The 18,388-nt window shown below is 47.5% G+C and overlaps 1 protein-coding gene across 1 annotated transcript in view; it reads left to right on the top strand.

Annotated features, from left to right (window-relative positions):
• The first annotated feature begins 7,396 nt into the window (after nucleotides 1-7,396).
• Nucleotides 7,397-18,388, top strand: part of LOC105997821 (RH-like protein) — a 21,207-nt gene continuing 10,215 nt past the window's right edge. The window contains exons 1-3 of the mRNA XM_013032357.1: nucleotides 7,397-7,564; nucleotides 13,813-13,999; nucleotides 15,741-15,891. Coding sequence (XP_012887811.1) covers nucleotides 7,420-7,564; nucleotides 13,813-13,999; nucleotides 15,741-15,891 — 483 coding nt within the window. The 5' untranslated portion in view covers nucleotides 7,397-7,419. The remainder of the gene's footprint in view (nucleotides 7,565-13,812; nucleotides 14,000-15,740; nucleotides 15,892-18,388) is intronic.

Below are 18,388 nucleotides of genomic sequence, written 5' to 3' on the forward strand. Positions count from 1 at the left end.
CGGCGGCTCCGAGGTGGCACCTGGCGACGGAAGACACCCAAAGGCCCACGGTGCTAGGTGGATTGCATCTGTTTGCTCATTGATAGCTCTTAACTTCCCTTGCCTTAGAGGTAAGGCTGAAGAACCGTCAGAACGGACAAGATTGGGGGGAGGAGGAAAACGTAAGATGTGTGTCATTTAGAAAAAGTTAGGAAAATGCTTAAAGAAGAAAAAAGAACCACACTCGTCTCTTACATAAGCGGAACACAACCACTGCGCTTAGTATTTTATTGAACTTATTTCCCCAAGTTTCTTCCATGGCTAACAGAACTGTCATTATTCAATAGATCGGTGTTCATAGTAGACATTTGTATTTTGTATCCCACTTTTTTTGTTCCAGTAGTACTGGGGCTTGAACGTGGGACTTCATGCTCCGATGTTGGTCCTCTACCACCTGAGCCACACCTTCGGTCTTGGTATTCTGTTCTTTAGTGTAAGCTATACGCCCTTCATAAATATTTGCAGATGGTTGCAGATTGCCCTACCGTGTGGCTCTTCCAGCTTAACCCTCAGCAATAATGAGGCAGTTAGTCTTCTAACACATTTGAAAACACTCAGGAAGTAGGGGCCCACTCTATTGTGGTGGGCCACAGGACCCCCTGCCCTGGGATCACCCTTTTATTCAGCACCTACCCCAACAAAGACATTCTCTGTCCTCAATCACTGTCACTTTCTCCTGTTCACAAACCTTCAAAAATCCCCCAGTGTCTTAAAAGAAAAAATCCTTGCTTTAAGACATCCAGAGCTGGTCTCACACAGTACAAGTTGCCCTCATCTTCCAAGCCTTGAAGGCAAGCAAGCCTTACCCTTCTTTCTGTTTTAACTCTCATTGCAACGTAATCTTCTTCCTTCAGCTTTTGCTCCCACCCAGAGCATCCATCAGTGCTGTGTCTTGGGTCTCTCAAGTGAGGCTGTTCATCTATCTGGGTAAAAAACTTCTTGGGAACAGATTCATACCCAACAGAGATACAATTTAGAAAAGTAGCAAGGCTTCCTGTTATTTCAGACTGGGGTTGAAATTCTAGCTTGGTCACTTACTAGCTTGGGCAAGTTACTGAATTCCTCAAAGCCTCTGATTGCGTTCAGGTTTGTGCTAAGGCTTGGAGGATAAACAAGCATTCAGAGCCAGGCAAGCAGGAGGTAAAGTAATGCTTTTGTTTTTTGTTTTTTGTTCATGTTTTAGAGACAGAGTCTCTCTGTGTAGTCCGGACTGGCCTCAAATTCATGACCCTCCTGCCTCAGTCTCCTGAGTGTTGGAATTGTAGGTGTGCACCACCATACCTGGCTCATCTATCTACTCTTACCAATATACTTGGTTTTCATCCCGCACCTCTATTCCAGCATGTTGATAAAGGATGAAAAACTTCATGAGCTCAACGTTAACTCAGGCCTGCCATTTGTTGAGAGAGGACATGAACAGAATGCGCTAATTGGAATAGCAGAAAAGCCTTCAGCTGCCAAAACACATTGGTTTGTGGAAGAAGATACAGGCAGGACCTAAATCAATAAGATTAGATGATTCAGTGTGTTAGCCAGGAAATAGGTACGGTTAGATGCTGGTTCCATGGGACTCCAAGAATATTCCATCTTTCTATTCTGCAAGCTCCCAGGTTTCCTGGACAAACTGAGACATCCAACGACTCCATGAATTGAGAGACCAAATCTGTGGTTCCCCTTTTCACTCCTCATTGTGTCCCTGTTAGAGAAGAACTACAGCCTGGCATGCCCTGGAATGGGCAAGTGAGAACCGAGATGAAAGAGGACACAGCTCTGTAGCCCACAGTCTAGCTTGCCATCAGATAAATTCCCAACATGGCTATCTTGTACAGAGACAGGTGAGAGAGAATCTCTCACATGGAGGCAAGCCAAAGGTCTGGAGATTGGAGTTCCAATCCCAATTCATCTGGCCACTGGCTAGTGTCCTTTGTTGGGTCATCTGCCTATGCTGTGCCAGGGTCCTCTCTGGAGCTGTGTCCAGCCCTATGTTTAGAAGCAGGTCATGTTAGCTCCACTTTACGGAAGAGAAAACAGGTTCAGAAAACAAGGTCACAAAAATGGATATAGTAGAGTGATTTTGCTGGAGCAAGAGCTGAGCAAAGATGAAGCCTTGAGGTTCAGGCCCATGCTGTGGAGTCCAGTGTGGTGGTGAATGGAAGGAGTTGAGGTTGTCGGGTTGGGGTGGGATGATGAAGATGACCTTCCTACCGAGAGTCTAAGGACAGACCTGAATGGAACTGCCTTCTCATATTCTTCTCCAGATCACTTGCTTTTTCCTGGCCTATCCTCACTGAAGCCCTTTGGCTCTAGTTGGGTACCAGCTTTTCCCCTGAGTCTTGAGATGGCCACTTGGGTTCCTAAGAGCACAAACATGGGCTTACCTGAGAGTGACTGGAGCACCTCTTGCTCCTCGGGAAGCAGAGGGGACCAGCAGCCTCCACTGATTGCATCGGTGAGTAAAACACAAGGGAAATAATTTACTCTCATTCAAAAGATCAAGGCCAAGGTGGGAATTTAGATCTGTCCTTCCTCCTGGGACTTACTGATGGGATTTGTACAGCTGAGCTCCAAAACAGCCCTGTGGAGAGCTTCCATTTTACAAGTAAGGAAGTATGCATTCTGGCTGGCCAACCCAGCTGCCTTGAACTGTGTTTCTCAACCAATCACAGCAACATACATGTGCCTGTATCCCTCAGAGAACTCTTACCCTTGGAAGATGCTCACCATAGTGTTTAGAACAGTTTGGAGCTGGGCGCTGGTGGCTCACGCCTGTAATCCTAGCTACTCAGGAGGCTGAGATATGAGGATCACAGTTCAAAGCCAGCCTGGGCAGGAAAGACTGTGAGACTCCTATCTCCAATAACCACCAGAAAACCGGAAGTGGGACTGTAGCTCAAGTGGTAGAGTGCTCACCTTGAACTGAAGAACTGAGGGACAGCGCCCAGGCCCAGAGTTCAAGCCCCACGGCCAACCAAAAAAAAAAAAAAAAAAAAAAAGAACAGTTTGGAAACATCCCAGATAGCGTCTGAAGAGGACTGATCAAACAGAGTTTCATACAACCTCACCATGGAAGTCAGTGTAGCCTCATAAATTATACTCAGTATTTATCACAGTCTCTGTTGCAAATACCATACATACACATCTTGTTTTAATATTTATTACTAACACTGATGCATCCAAGCCTCTCTGATCATATTGATTTGGGTCCTTCCATAAACCAATCTGTTTTGGCAGCTGAAGGCTTTTTTGCCGTTCCAGTTAGAGCATTCTGTTCATGTCCTTTCTGAATGAATGGAAGGCCTGAGTTAACATGGAGCTTGCAGAGTTTCTTTATCCTTGCCCCCCTTGCAGGATTGCAGATGAGAAAGTTGTGACACAGAGAGTTCAATCAGTTGCCTAAGCTCACACAGCAAGTGAAAGAAAATGTCAAGATTGATTCCACTGGGAGAGAGTGAAGGAAGAGGTGACATTATCGAAAAAGAAATTTATTCATTACCTGACATGAAACTAATGCTCTGTACATCACCTTTTTTTCTTTTTTTGGTCAGTCATGGGGCTTGAACTCGGCCTAGGCGCTGTACCTGAGTTCTTCAGCTTAAGGTGAGCGCTCCACTTGAGCCACAGAGCCACTTCCAATTTTCTGGTGGTTTATTGGAGATAAGAGTCTCACAGATTTTTTTCTGCCCAGCCTGGCTTTGAACTGGAATTCTTAGAGCTCAGCCTCCTGAGTAGCTAGGATTACAGGTATGAGTCACCAGTGCCCAGCTGTACATCACCTTTATAATAATGATAGATAGATAGAATGAATCCAGGCAGTCCACTGGCAAAGCTCGAGCTCTCAGCCATCATGCAAAGTGTTGTAGGATTTTTCTGGCATGGAAACTGCTCATGATAATACACTGTGATGGGGTAAAACAGCAAGCTATGATACAGTCCCATTGGGTGTGGGGGTGGGAGGCAGAACACCAATCCACATAAAAACAAAAAGCAAAAGCTCTCATCACTTGACACAATATGGAGGCAAACAGCTTCCAGGGAGCTGGACTTTGTTCTCAGAGTTTCAGGATTCCATCCAGAATGGGCTGGCTCCATTACTGTAGGCCATGGTTAAGAAGAGCATCCAGGCAGGGCTGCTTCTACCATCTCAGCCAGATGCAGAGACAGGGCAGAAGAGGCTGCACACAAGGTCTACCCTTCAAAGTCATATCCCGTGACCTTCCAGTAACCAGGCCCCACTTCCTATTTCCACAACTCCCAACACTACCACCCAATTATGATTCCATCAATGGACTGATCACTGAGCCCTTGGGATCCAGTCACTCCCCCAAGGTTCGCCAGTGACAACCAAAGCCACCAAGCCTCTGGGGGACATCTCAGATTCAAAGCATCAAAGCAGTGCTGGTGATTAGAGATATTAAAGTCTAGACACTTTATGTAAGCTGTATGCATCTTTGCATATTCAGTTTTCTGTCTTCCACTTTACAGCTGAGGAAACAGACCCAGAGAGACTTGAGTGTCTTGCCCAAGGTGACACAGCTAATAGTGTGTGTGTGTGTGTGTGTGTGTGTGTGTGCGTGCGCGCACGCACGCCCATGCGCGTGTGTGTGCCCTAACTGGGTGCTGTCCTTTAGCTTTTTTTTTTTTTTTTTGCTCAAGGCTGGTACTCTAGCAGCCTTTTTGCTGCCTGGGGTTGCTTTGAACCTCAGTCCTCAGATCTCAGCCTCTTGAATAGCTAGGATTACAAATGTGAACCACCAGTGGCTGGCTACAGCTGAACATCGTGGAGACAGGATTTGAACCCAGATTGTCTGACTCTAAAGCTCGTGTTGAGTGATGGAAGGACTGGCCTAACCCCATGTTTACCAGGTAAGCCTAATACAACACCATGACAACAGCAGTAGCACTTTGTACTTACAGAGCTCTGGTTTGAAAGAAGAGGTGTGATTACATGAAAAAGCTGTGGGTTCTGACTTGCTTCAGGAAGCCTGGTCATTCAGATCAGCTCCTCATTTCTGTAGCTCAGATTGTCTGGGCATGTCATGTTTTCACATCTATAATAATCTTGAGTGGAAGCAAAGCAGGTCATCTTATTAGACTCAGAAAAGTATTGAGACAGTGGTGAGCTAGTGACTTGGGAGGCAGAATTGTGAAGTAATTGATAGCTCAGCTGTGTCATCAGATGTGTCTGGGTTGGGTCTCAGCTCTGCCATTATTAGTTGTGTGACTTTGGGATTTGGATCACCTCTCTGAACAGCATATTTTTCATCAGTAAAACAGGGGTAATGACATCTGCCCTCATAGGCTTAGGAGGAAGGTTTAATGTGAGTAAAATGTTTGCTCCAGCATTTGCTATTCTGGAAATGGGAGCTGTTATTCATTCAACAAATATTTCCTGAGCACCTACTACAGACTGAGCATCTGGTTGAAAGGTATAGCAGTAACCACAGACTGAAGTTCTTGTTCTCAATCCAAGTGTGTGGCATACACCTGCAATCAACCTACTGGAACCAGCATGAATTAATTCTATCTATCTATCTTTCTATCTATTATCCATCTATGACTATGAAGGACATTAGTGAGCTGGGTGCTGGTGGTTCACACCTGTAATCCTAACTACTCAGGAGATTGAGACCTAAGGATCAAGGTTCAAAGCCAGGCCCGGCAGGAAAGTCTGTGAGACTCTTATCTCTAATCACCAGAAAACTGGAAGTGGCGCTATGGCTCAGAGTGGTAGAGTGTTCACCTTGAGCTGAAGAGCTCAGGGATAGCACCCAGCCCAGTTTAAGCCCCATGACCGACAAAAAGAAAAAGAAAAAAAGGACATTAATGAAGTAATTCCACACATAGGCCTTGCTTTTAAAAAATCAGGCTAAGTGCCAGTGGCTTACATCTGTAATCCTAGCTACTCATGAGACAGATCTGAGGGTCATGGTTTGAAGCCAGCTCAGGCAGGTAAATCCATAAGACTTGTATCTCCAGTAAACCCACAAGAAAGCAAGAAGTGGAGAGTGGCTCAAGTGGTAGAGCTCTATCCCTGAGCAAAAAACCTAAGGGATACCACTCAGGTGCTGAGTTCAAGCCTCAGGACTAACAAAGGAAAGAGAGAGAGGGAGAGAGAAAGGGGAGAGAAAGGAAAAGGGGGTGGGAGGGAGGGGATGGTAGGGGAAAAACAAAGGAGGAAGCAACAATGCTTGATAGGAAATGTACTCATTACCTTGCTCATGTAATTGTATTTTTGCAATAAAAAAATGTATTTTTAAAAAAGAGAAGGAAGGAAGGAAAAATCAGGCCAGGGGACTAATGGCTCAGGAGACTGATATCTGAGAATTGAAGTTTGAAGTCAGCCTTGGCAGGCAAATCTGAGAGATTATCTTCAATTGAACAGCAAATAGCCAAAGTGGCGATATGGCTCAAATGGTAGAGCACTAGCCTTGAACAGAAAAGGCCATGCTAGAGCATGAGGCCCTGAGTTCAAGCCCCACTACTGACACAAAAACTTTTCTGTCTGGGCTGGCCTCAAGCTGCAGTCCTCCTGATCTCAGTCTCCCAAGTAGCTAGAATTACAGATGTGAGCCACTGGCATCCAGCTCAGTGTGTTCTTGACAAGATCTCCCTGGGTACCCTCACTCTTTAAGAGTAAGACTCTCTTTGTGTGCCACTACTGGACTTGAATTAAGGGCCAGTTCACTTTCTTTACCTTTTTGCTCAAGGCTGGCACTTTACCATTTGAGCCACAGCTCAATTTCCAGCTTTTATTTTGCTGGATAATTGGAGGTAAGAGTCTCATAGAATTTTCTGTCTAGATTGGCTTCAAATCACAATCATCAGATCTTAGCTTCCTAAGTAAAGTTATAGGCATAAGCCCCCAACACTCAGTGATTGTGAGATATGATTTTAAAGAGAAACTTTGCCAATCTAAAAACTCTCTCGAGCCTCAGTTTCCCCTTTTGTGAAATGTTGATCTATCCCCTGCCTGCCTCCCTCTCTCCAGTGCTGGCAATGGAACCTAGGGCTTTGTACATGCTTGGCAGGTGTTCTGACACTGAGTCCTGCCCCCAGCCCCAGTCCTGGCCTTTCTTACTAGGATATGGTGAGGATGAACTGAAGGAACAAGAAGAAAGGTAAGTTTAAACTGTGCACCGTGAGCATTCCCCAACAGGGACTTGCTGAATGAATTAATGCTAGTGAGTACATGCATTGCCTCCCTCCGCAGCCAAGCCCCTCTTCTGTGTAAACTCCATAGGCAGGCTGAGGAGCCAGCAGTGCCTGAGATAAGGCCTTTGGCGGGCGTTTCCCCTATCGCTCCCTTGAGTCTGTAAGTGGGTGTAGGGGACAAGGGTGAGGCCCGGCACTAGCAGAACCCTGGCATAGACGGAACTGGAAATGGGCTCCAAGTACCCCCAGTCTGTGCGCTGCTGGCTGCCCCCGTGGGCCTTGACGCTGGAGGTGACTTTCATTCTCATCTTTGCCTTTTTCACCTCCTATGATGTGCCCTCAGGGGAGCAGAAGATCCTGGAGACCTACCAAGGTGAGGTTCACAGAGGCATGTGCAGGGGATGGGGGGGGCAGGGGGGTTAGTGTCTGTAGTTCCTCAAGGGCACGGATCTTGTTTTCTAGAACATTCTCTAGGAAAAAGGACCCCCCCTTCCTCCTGACAATGTAAGTTCTTGGAGGGGGGACAGCCTGGCCATCATTTCTTCTTATGGTCCCCGTATTCCTGGCTACATGGTCTCCCTAATTCTTTGCTTCTCTGCCTTCGCCCACTTTGCTCTCCGTTGTGGCAAGGACTTCCTTTCTCCTTTCCGGTGGGGAAGTCAGATTCTCGACAAAACCAGAGCCAGAAGAAATGAAGGGGAGTGTAGGATGGTGGTTATTTTATACACAGCTAAAAATATCTCCAGACTGTGATGGGAACAACGATAAACAAGACAGATGTCCATAGTGGTATAACTTTGCTTCCAAAAAAAAAAATTACAAGGCATCTCAGCAAGCTCTAGGTTGCTTAGGATAAAAAAATGGAGCTGCCTGAGGAATGTCCACGAGACAGAGCCAAAGCCTGAGCCTGCTGAAGCGCTTGCTTGTTCCTAAGGGATGGGGACAGCTAGTTAGCCAGGAGCAGAGAGGCAGCATCCAATGGGCCCCTGGCAGAGACAACCAAGGCAGTTACGATGGGTGTAGGGAAGCAAGCGGGACAGCGCATGGGCACCTCTCAGTGCTGGTCTAGCAAGACCTCTAAGCATCACTTTCATTGCATGTCATTGTCATTCTTTAAAATCCAGTGCAACGTCCATTCCAGTGCAGTATGTGCATTTGTTCCCCTCTCCACCACTGTTCCATCCAGTGTGGGGTCCAGACACCTGAGGATTAGGGGTTACCACTGGTATTTATGGAGCACTTGCCAGAGAAAGCACTTGTCATGCAGAGAGCTCTGTCAGGGACCCCCAAACCCATCCAGCAGGTTCTTCTATAATCACTGCAGCCTTCTGGTGAGTTTCTGTGCACCTTACCACTGTGTTACGAGGCCCACTTCACGGTAGGATAGGGTTACAAGTTTGTGGGAGTCACAAATTTGTGCCAAACTTGTAGATTGGCACCAGGTTCTTTCTGCCTCTGCTGTGCTGTTAAACATGGTAGAATTGTGTGTGTGTGTGTGTGTGTGTGTGTGTGTGATGCCAGTTCTGGAGCCTCTCATTCCCACTGGCTTTTTCTGCTCAAGACTGGTGTTCTACCACTTGAGCCATACCTCTGCTTCTGGATTTTGGGTGGTTAATTGGAGATAAGAGTCTCACAGACTTTTCTGCCTGGGCTGGCTTTGAACAGAGATCCTCAGATCTCAGCCCTTTGACTAGCTAGGATTACGGGTATGAGTCACCCGTTCTTGGTTTGTAATTCACTTTCAGTGGAAGCACAGAATGGGATCCACCACTAAGGTGGGCAGAGAAGGTGAAGCCCAGCAGCCGCCCTTGTGTATGCCCACACTAGAGCAGACTATTGGGGCTCAACACTGCGACACTGCAATGTGTCCCCGGTATACAGGAAGGAGGCAGGGCATGGTGGACCGCTGGGTGGGGTAAAAAAGGAATTTGGCATTTATTCTGCTAACCAGAAGCAGGCATCTGATGAGCTTGGATTTGGCTCTTGCAAAAAGCCATTGCAGGGCTGGGGGGGGTGGGGGGCGGGCAGGGCTTGGGCATGACACCTCTCTGGACACTGGTGGAATACAAAGCAGAGGCCTGCAGTGTGCTGCCTGTGCACACGTGTGCAGTACATGCCACATTCTTGCATTGTCTTCAAGTATAACTATATTAATATGTCGGGCCCAGGGTGTATGCCTGTAGTCACAGCTACTTGGAAGGCTGAGGGAGGATCATTTGAGCCCAGGAGTTTGGGACCGGCCTAGACCATAGAGTTAGAACCTGTGAAAAAATAAAAAATATATGTATCTATATAGCATTATATATGTAGTATTTTATTTTTGCCCATCCTGGGCTTGAACTCAGAGCTGTCCCTGCACCTCTTTGTGCATAAGGCTAAATAAACCTCCACTACTTGACCCACAGCAGCACTTCTGGTTTTCTGGTGGTTAATTGGAGATAAGTCTCAGGGATTTTCTTGCCCAGGCTGGCTTCAAATCATGATCCTCAGATCTCAGCCTCCTGAATAGCTAGGATCAGCACCATCACCTAGCTCAAGTTTTTTATATAAAATAGCATAGTTTAGCCCTGTAATACTAGCTACTCAGGAGGCTGAGATCTGAGCATTGTGGTTCAAAACCAACCCAGGTAGAAAAGTCCCTAGGACTCTGATCTCCAATTAACCAGCAAAAAGCCAAAAGTGGAGCTGTGGTTCAAGTGGAACAGTGTTAGCCTTGAGCAAAGAACTCAGGGACAGTGTCTAGGCCTTGAGTTCAAGAACCAGCACACATACACACAATAAATAAAGAAAAAATGAAATATATGATGTTTTCAAACTACTAATCATATGGTGTCAGTGTTTAGCAGAATCTATTGTTACTCCTGACAGTAGTGCATCTAAATCCATTCCTCATCATAGTCCTGGGACTTGAACTTATAAGCATGAATTAGCATGTCCATTTTATTTCTGAAATGGGTCTCGATGTCTTTTTGCTCTAACTAAGGTAAACATCAATCCTGAGTCCCACTTCCAAGCAGCAGGGATCATAGGAATGAGCTACCATGCTTAGCCCTCGTTAGCTCCTTTCCTCTCCTCAGCAGGTACTGATGGGAGTGAGGTGATGGGAGTTGAAGTGTCCTGAAATGCTTATGGGCAAACAGTGTTTCAGCTAGCTATGGCTGAGTAACAACTATCCCCAACCAAATATAGCAGCCATTTAATTTACTCACAACCATGATTCAATAGCTCACAATGGATGAGTCTCAGCCTGAGCAGTTCTTCTGCTGGTTTTACTAGGGTCACTCATGCGTCTCTAGCGTGGAGGTTTGACTGGGCTGAGATGGCCTCATTCAGCCTCATTCCATGTCTGGCAGTTTGGTGCCAACTGGTAAGTAGGCCAGTGACTCTAGAAAACCCACCCAGACTTCTTCACATGGGAGCAGCTATGTTCCTGCAGTGAGAGAGAACAAGCAGCCCCAGTGTGGGGACGTTTATCAGGCCTCTGCTTGTGACATACATACAGATGTCCCACTAACCAAAGCCAATTACAGGACCAAACTCAGTGGGAGGGGTCTATACTGGAAGTTATGTGTCATTGGAGGTTATTGCTGGAGCCATCTACCACACAGAGCCTGCCCTAGTGCTACCATGGTGGGGGGTGGGGGCGTCCTGAGGCCAGTGCTGTGGGTGCCCCCAGCGTCCCCTTTTGTTCCCCAGATGCTGAAAGAAGCACTATGAGAAGGCGGAGGGCTTCCCCAGAGACTCCAGTGTGGCTCAACTGATAACCTCCCCTCCCCCACTGAGCTCTCCACCCCCTTTTAGACCTAGGGCTTTACACTAAGGCTAGTAGCACACATCTCCCCTCCCCCTTATCGCCTCTAAACACCTTGTGGTCCATTAGCTTATCACATCTGTAGCCAGTGGCCAAAGTGGGAGAAAGCAGACTGCCAGAGGCAGGACCAACGCAAGTGGAGATGCCCTGGGGCTGGGGGGAGGGGGGCTGGGAATGGAGCAGACAGGGAATGAGAGTGAGAGGAATGAGTTCTTGGGTTCTTGGCCCAAAGCCCATGGAGGCTGGAGAGGAAGTAGGAGGAAGTGGAGTTAGGAGGCTGGGGACCTGAGGCTAGAGGTTATTTACAGATCCGTGTGTGTGTGTGTGTGTGTGTGTGTGTGTGTGTGTGTAGGGGTGTGCAGCTCCTTGAAATTGTGGCTCTAATTTTATCATCTTGGCTGAGACACAATTTCTCCCTTGGGGGCGGGTTGACAAAGCTATGAACCCCAATACCTAGAATTGGGGTTGGCTGATAAAGATGTCCCCCCTCCCCCGCCCTGCATACCATTCTCTGACCTAATTCTCTTCTTCCTCTTCATATAAATATTTCCTGCTTGGCTCCTACAGCAATCTGAAGGAAATCCTCCCCTTCCCCAAAGAAGCCCCTATGGAAAATGTGCCCTGCCCCCCTGGCGCTACCACCATCACCACAAAGATGCCAGCAGGAGAAGAAGCCTCCCCTGCACCACCCTCCCCGCCCCCAGTCAGGGAAGAAGGTGCAAAGTCTAATCTTCCCTGGTACTCAGTTCTCACCCCCAAACCCATATGGCAGTCCTCGGGGCCCTCCTACACCCTGGGGCAGTCAAAGTGATCTGGAACATCAGCACCCACCCCAGCCCAATGTGCCAGACCCAGGGTGTGTTCTTCAGTGGCAGGGAATTTGAATGGGCCCTGTCCACCAAAGGGACTTTTTGAGATGTTGGAGAGATTCCAGTAATGTGAGCTTCCTGACAGCGGCAGAACCACGGCTGAGGGCAGAGGCGGGTGAGTTCTCCATGCAGCAATGGTTCTAATAATGATAAATAGCTCCTGATGATGGAGTGTTCGCTAGACCCCCAAACCCAATAACTTGACCTAAATATACTTCCTTCAGCTTTCCCAGCACAATGGGCCCTGTCAGCTGATGAGGAGAGCAAGCAACACACAATGTTATGAGGCAGAAACGTATAAACTGCCATTTTGGGAAGTCAAAAATGGCCAGCAGTTGGCAGTTTAATCAGGTGTAACCTGATAGCAAATGGTAGGTCTGGGAATCAAACATAACTATTGGAACTCAAAAGTCCCTGCTCTTTTTAATTTTTTTTTATTTTTCTGATGTGTAATTTTTAAAAAAGCATTTATGATCTACGTGCTGCTTGCAGACAGTTTAAACACTGAAAATCAAAATTGCCCAAACCCAGAGATGAGAATCATGAGAGGACAGAGGACAGAAATCCTTCAGTATCTCTCTCCTGGCATCATCCAGGTGTGAAAGTAACTAGTGATTTTGTTCCCTCCTGAGCTTGTGTGTGTGTGTGAGTGTGTGATCCCATTGAGGTCTGGCAATCTGATCAAGAAGTATATTCAGGGATGGGAATGTGGCTTACTGGCAGAGTGTTTGCCTAACATACATGAGGCCCTAGGTTCGATTCCTCAGTACCACATAAAAAAAAAGTGTATTCACGCTTCCAATGGACAGATGGGGACAGGAAGGAGTATGGCATATGCAGACTACTAGGATAAAACCTGACTGCGTGGGGGCAGGGAGTACAAGTGACCTAACTCTTTGGTGTCTTGTTTTTCACATCTGTAACTTGGTGATGTAGCTCCCACCCTACTCAATGACTGTAAGGATGGTATATTGAAACACTATGAATTAGACTTTCATTCTGCTATAAATACCTGAGAGAGATTTACAGAGAAAGATTTTTTTTTGGCCCCTAGTTTCAGAGGTTTTAGTCCATGATTGGCTGGCTCTATTGGTGCTGGGCCATGGTGAGGCAGAGCATCATGGCAGTGAGGATGTGGAAGAGCAGAGTTGGTCATCTCATGGTGGACAGGAAGCACAGTGGAGTAACAGGAAGAGCCTTGACACTCTTCAAAGGCTCCCCTGAGGAGCCATTTCCTTCGCCTAGGCCCCACCTTCCATAATTCTGCCACTCCCTATAATGTACTCAGATTCCAGAGCCTTCAGTGGATTAACTGTTGACTAGTGAGAGCCCTCATAAACGAATGGAAACTCCCTCATTTCCTCCCAGAGGTGTGTTTTACTAATCTCCTAGGTGTTCCAATCAATCTGATAACCAGGCTTAACAATTGCAAACTATTAATACATGGTAAACACTTAATAAATGTAGGCAGTTATTAAAGCTCAGAGAGATTGCAGATCAAGACCACACAGCGAGTAAGTACCAACTGTCCTCATTTGAATTAAAGTGTGTCTGATACTTGGCTGGGAAGGTGGCTCAGTGGTAGAGCGCTTGCCTTGCATGCGTGAGGCCCTGGGTTCGATTCCTCAGCACCACATAAGCAAAAAGAAAAAAAGCCAAAAGTGGTGCTGTGGCTTAAGTGGTAGAGCACTAGCCTTGAGCTGAAGAGCTGAGGGACAGCGCCCAGGCCCAGAGGTCAGGCCCCATGACCGGACCCCCTCAAAAAAAAAAAGTGTGTCTGATTCTAGAGCACAAACTGACAAACTGCCTGGATCATGAATTGATCTGGATCACAGACTATTCTAGATCACATCCCAGCATCCCCTCCCCTCTTCTGGGGTGATCCCTGTCCTCAAGTGTGACTTTCCCACTCTTCTCCTCCTCCACCTCTCCTCCCTGCAGTCCTCCAGGATTTCACTGTCATGGCGGCCCTTGGCTTTGGCTTCCTCACCACCTCTTTGAGGAGGCATGGCTGGAGTAGCATGGGCTTCAACCTCTTTATGCTGGCCCTCAGTGTGCAGTGGGCCACCTTGCTGGATGGAGTCCTGGAGCAGCCCTTCCAAAAGAAAGTGATCATCAGACTGTCCAGGTAACTAATGACAGCTGGATCCCTTTGGGCCCTTGACAACATGGGTCTGAGAGGCAAGGTTCTCTCTTTTCTAGCACTGATGCCATGTAATCTATAGGACATTCTTACTCTGAAAGAATATTTAGCTGGGCGCTGGTGGCTTATACCTGTAATCTTAGTTACTCAGGAGGCTGAGATCTAAGGATCGAGGTTCAAAGCCAGCCCAGGCAGGAAACTCTGTGAGACTCTTATCTCCAATAAACTATTGAGAAAACCAGAAGTGGCGCTGTGGCTCAAGTAGAGCTCTCCTTGAACTGAAGAGCTGAGGGACAGTGCCCAGGCCCAGAGTTCAAGCCCCACAACCAAAAACAAACAAACAAAAAAAGAATATTATTTATCTAAATTCAAACTTAGCCAGGAGCTGGTGGTTCATACCTATAGTCCTAGCTACTCAGAAGGCAGAGATCTGAGGATTGCAGTTCAAAGCCAGCCTTGGCAGGAAAATCTGTGAAACTCTTATCTCCAGTTAACCAGCAAAAAGCTGGAAGTGGAGGTGTGAACTTTAGCTTTGAGCAAAAAAGCTAAGGAACAGTGCACAGGATCTGAATTCAAGCCCCAATATAGGCACATACACACAAAAAGAACCATATATATATATATATATATATATATATATATGGCTATTTTGGAGATGGAGTCTAGTAAACTTTCCTTTTTTCTTTCTTTTGGTCGGTTGCAGGGCTTGAACTCCTGCCCAGGCTGGCTTTGAACCTTGATCCTCAGATCTCAGCCTCCTGAGTAGCTAGGATTACAGCGTGAGCCACCGGGGCCTGGCTAACTTTCCTTTTTTCTTTTTTAACTAGCATATGTTAGTTACACATGGATGGGAATTCATTGTGATATTTCCATTTATGTTACAATCAATTTAAGTCAATGACAGTCAGTCAATTTCACCTCCTCTTTCAATCTCCCTCCCCTCTCTGCCTAAAAACAATTCCAACAGGTTCCATTGTGCTATTTTCACACGTGTAAACAATTCTACATTGATTACTTCATCCTCTTTTTTAGCTCAACCTGCTGTAATGAACTTTTCTTCCTGGGCTGGCCTCAAACTTTGATCCTCCAGGTCTTAGCTTCCTGAATAGCTAGGATTACAGGCATGAGCCACCTGCGCCTAGCTTCTGTGCCAGTCTTGACACTAGACATACAGATTTGAAAACCATCCTTCTAATCCCTCTACACCACCAGAAGATAAGTATGGTTATCCTTCTAACAGGTGGAGAAACAGGCTGCGTCGAGCTTAAAGAATTGCACAGGTGGCTTGCCAGGCTTCCAAACCCAGTTAGGCTTTTTTAGTCTGCCGGGAGAGACAAAGGAGAGATGAGAATGGCAGCAACCCAATGGCGGGTGGGCTGGTAGGTACACAGCGCCCTCTATTGAGCATCTGCAAGTAGTGAGGGCAGAAAATAGATTCCTGGGCAGAATCCCAGCTGGCAGGTCCTGGAAGGGGTCCTGGAGAACAAGCACCTCCTTAACTCGTGGTGGCGTTAGTAGGGGAGCCTCTGAACCTGGGAGGGGACCAGGCAGGAGCCCCTAGGCTGCAGCAGCAGCCCTCCTGTGGGTGGGGCCTCATCTCATCCCCCCTACATTGTAGCCTCAGTGCCTTGGGTGGTACCAGGCAGAGAAGGTAGCTGGAGAGACAGATGAACAAGTAAGAAGCATCCTTGCCCTTGGTCATCCTGGCTCTCCCTCTCTCTGCCAGGATCCGGGTGGCCACTGTGAGCGCCATGTCTGTGTTGATCTCAGCAGGCTCTGTCCTGGGGAAGGCCAACTTGGTGCAGCTGATGGTGATGGCTCTGGTGGAGGTGACAGCTTTTGTTGCCACAATGCGGATCAGCAGGCAGGTCTTTGAAGTGAGTCACAGAGCTCTGAGGGGAGCTGGGTAAGGGGTAAGAAGGCAGGGGGGAGGGCATGGCCTCCCCTTGATGATGCTTTAAGATTTTTAAAAATAAAAGTACCTGGGCACCGGTGGCTCACGCCTGTACTACTACTCCTAGCTACTCAGGAGGCTGAGATCTGAGGATCACGGTTCAAAGCCAACCCGGGCAGGAAAGTCCAGGAGACTCTAATCTCCAATAAACCACTAGAAAACCGAAGTGGTACTGTGGCTCAAGCAGTAGAACACTTGCCTTGAGCTGAAGAGCTGAGGGATAGTGCCCAGGCCCAGAGTTCAAGCCCCACAACAAACAAATAAATAAATAAAAGCAAGCCTAAGTAGGACTGCAAAAGGGTAGTCTATGTCAGATTTTAAACACAGCAAACTTTGTCCTGCAATACCTGTGGGATTGTGCTAGTCAGAAGGTATGTATGGGTCTGGTGCTGGTGGCTTATGCCAGCCAGCCACTCAGGAGGCTGAGGTCTGATGATCGTGGTTCAAAGCCAGCCCGGGCAAGAAAGTCCATAAGACTCTTATCTCCAATAAATCACCAGAAACCCGGAAGTGATGCTGTGGCTCAAGTGGTAGAGCCCTTGCCTTGAGTGCCCAGGGCCCAGAGTTCAAACCCTGAGACCATCAAAAAAAAGAAAGAAAGGAAGGGATAGAGAGAGGGGGGGAGGGAGGGAGAAGAAAGGAAGGGAAGGAAGAAGGAACGTGATGTGGATGACTGGAGTTTGTCCCAGCTCTGTCCTCAACATCCCCCATGGCATGCTGGGAAATTCACCTTGGTGTTTAGTCTCTTCACCTCACCTTGCGGATAAATAATATCAGTGCCTCATAGGGTTTGGAAGAGCAAGTGAATTAATTCAACAAGATAGTGCGTATGCTCAAAAATTAAAAAGCAAGCTGGGTGCTTGTGACTCAATTTTGTAATCCTAGCTACTCAGGAGACTGAGCTCAGAAGATTGTAGTTCAAAACCAGCCTGGGCAGAAAAGTCCATGAGACTCTTCTCTGTAATTGACCAGCAAAAAGCTAGGAGTGAAGCGGTGGCTCAAATAGTAGAACACCAGCCTTGAGCATGAGCATACTCAACCATGAGTTCAGTCCCTACTCCCAGCACCTGTCAGTTTTATTCTGGGGGAGTTCTGAGCAGAGGAAAGATGATGTTTTAAGAGAATTGCACTGACTGCTGGGTCTGGAAAGACTGGAGGGAAGACGCAGTGGAAGCTGGAGAGGAAGCCCCTGCAGTTACCACACTTCAACCAACCATAGCGGCACCGCGGAGGGGGGGCGGGGCGAGGGGAGCAGCTGGGATAGGGCTGCACTTTGAAGGCAGAAGTGATAGGATTTGCTGGTAGACTTAGCACACATTGGATGTGACAGAGATAGGTCATAAAAATTGCCAGGGCTTTGATCTACAGCCGCTGGATGGATGATGGGACCATTTCTGAGATAGGGAGCTCTGGGGTAGAAAAAAATAGGGGAGGGAAATCCAAAGTTCAGGGGTTTGGTTCTTTGTTTGTTATTCAGAGCTGAGGACTAAACTCGGGGCTTTGCCCTTGCTAGGCAAGTACTCTTCCACTGGGCTAAATCTCCACCCCTAGGGTTCAGTTTTGAATGTGCCAAAGTCTAGTGTTAGGGTAGACATGTATTAACAGTCCAGTGGAGACACAAGTTTCCAATGTACAGATCTGAAGCTTAGCAGAAAGGCCAGGCTAGAGTAAGAAGGCAAGAGGTGACAGGGTAGCGATGATAGTGTTTAAAGCGATGGAGACCAAGGGGATCACCCTTGCTTGTGTATAAAGAGAGATGTGAGAAGTCTGACCACTGAGTCCCGCAACTCAAGGAAGAACCAGCCAAGGTGATGGAGGAGTGGGGCTGGGAGGAGGCAGGACACTCAGAGGAGATGGAGTCCTGGAAGCCAGCGAAAAGAGCATCAGGTGGGCAGGGCCCATCCTGCTGATGGATCAGGTGGGATGTGAACCGGGCATGGGCCTTGCAGGCTTGGGAAGAGGTTGGGGACAAAGCCTGACTGGACTGGCTCAGGAGCAGGATGGGAATGAGTGACAGCTGCAGGCACAAGCCACCTTCCAAGGATTCTGCTTTAGGAGGGGTGCAGAAAGAAGGGGTCCAGGGAGATTTTGGTGGTTTATTTGTTTTAAGCTCAGTGGCATTTGCCTGTTAGAATTACCTAGAGGAGAGCAGGAAAACTGATGGCCCAGAAACATTAATTGCAAGAAACATTAATCTTTGGATTTGCGAGAGGAGGTTTCTCCTCAATGCTTTTGTGGATGGTGGGCTGACAGCTTGCTGGCGGGTACCACAGAGGCAGTCCCTCTGGAAGAAGATGCCCAATGTCCTACTTGTATTTCCTTTTCCCTCCCTCCCTCCCTCCCTTCCTCCCTCCCTCCCTTCCTTCCTCCCTTCCTTCCTCCCTCCCTCCCTTCCTCCCTTCCTTCCTTCCTACCTTCCT

The sequence above is a fragment of the Dipodomys ordii genome, unplaced genomic scaffold (genome assembly GCF_000151885.1).
Source record: "Dipodomys ordii isolate 6190 unplaced genomic scaffold, Dord_2.0 Scaffold6, whole genome shotgun sequence".
Taxonomy (NCBI): Eukaryota; Metazoa; Chordata; class Mammalia; order Rodentia; family Heteromyidae; genus Dipodomys; species Dipodomys ordii.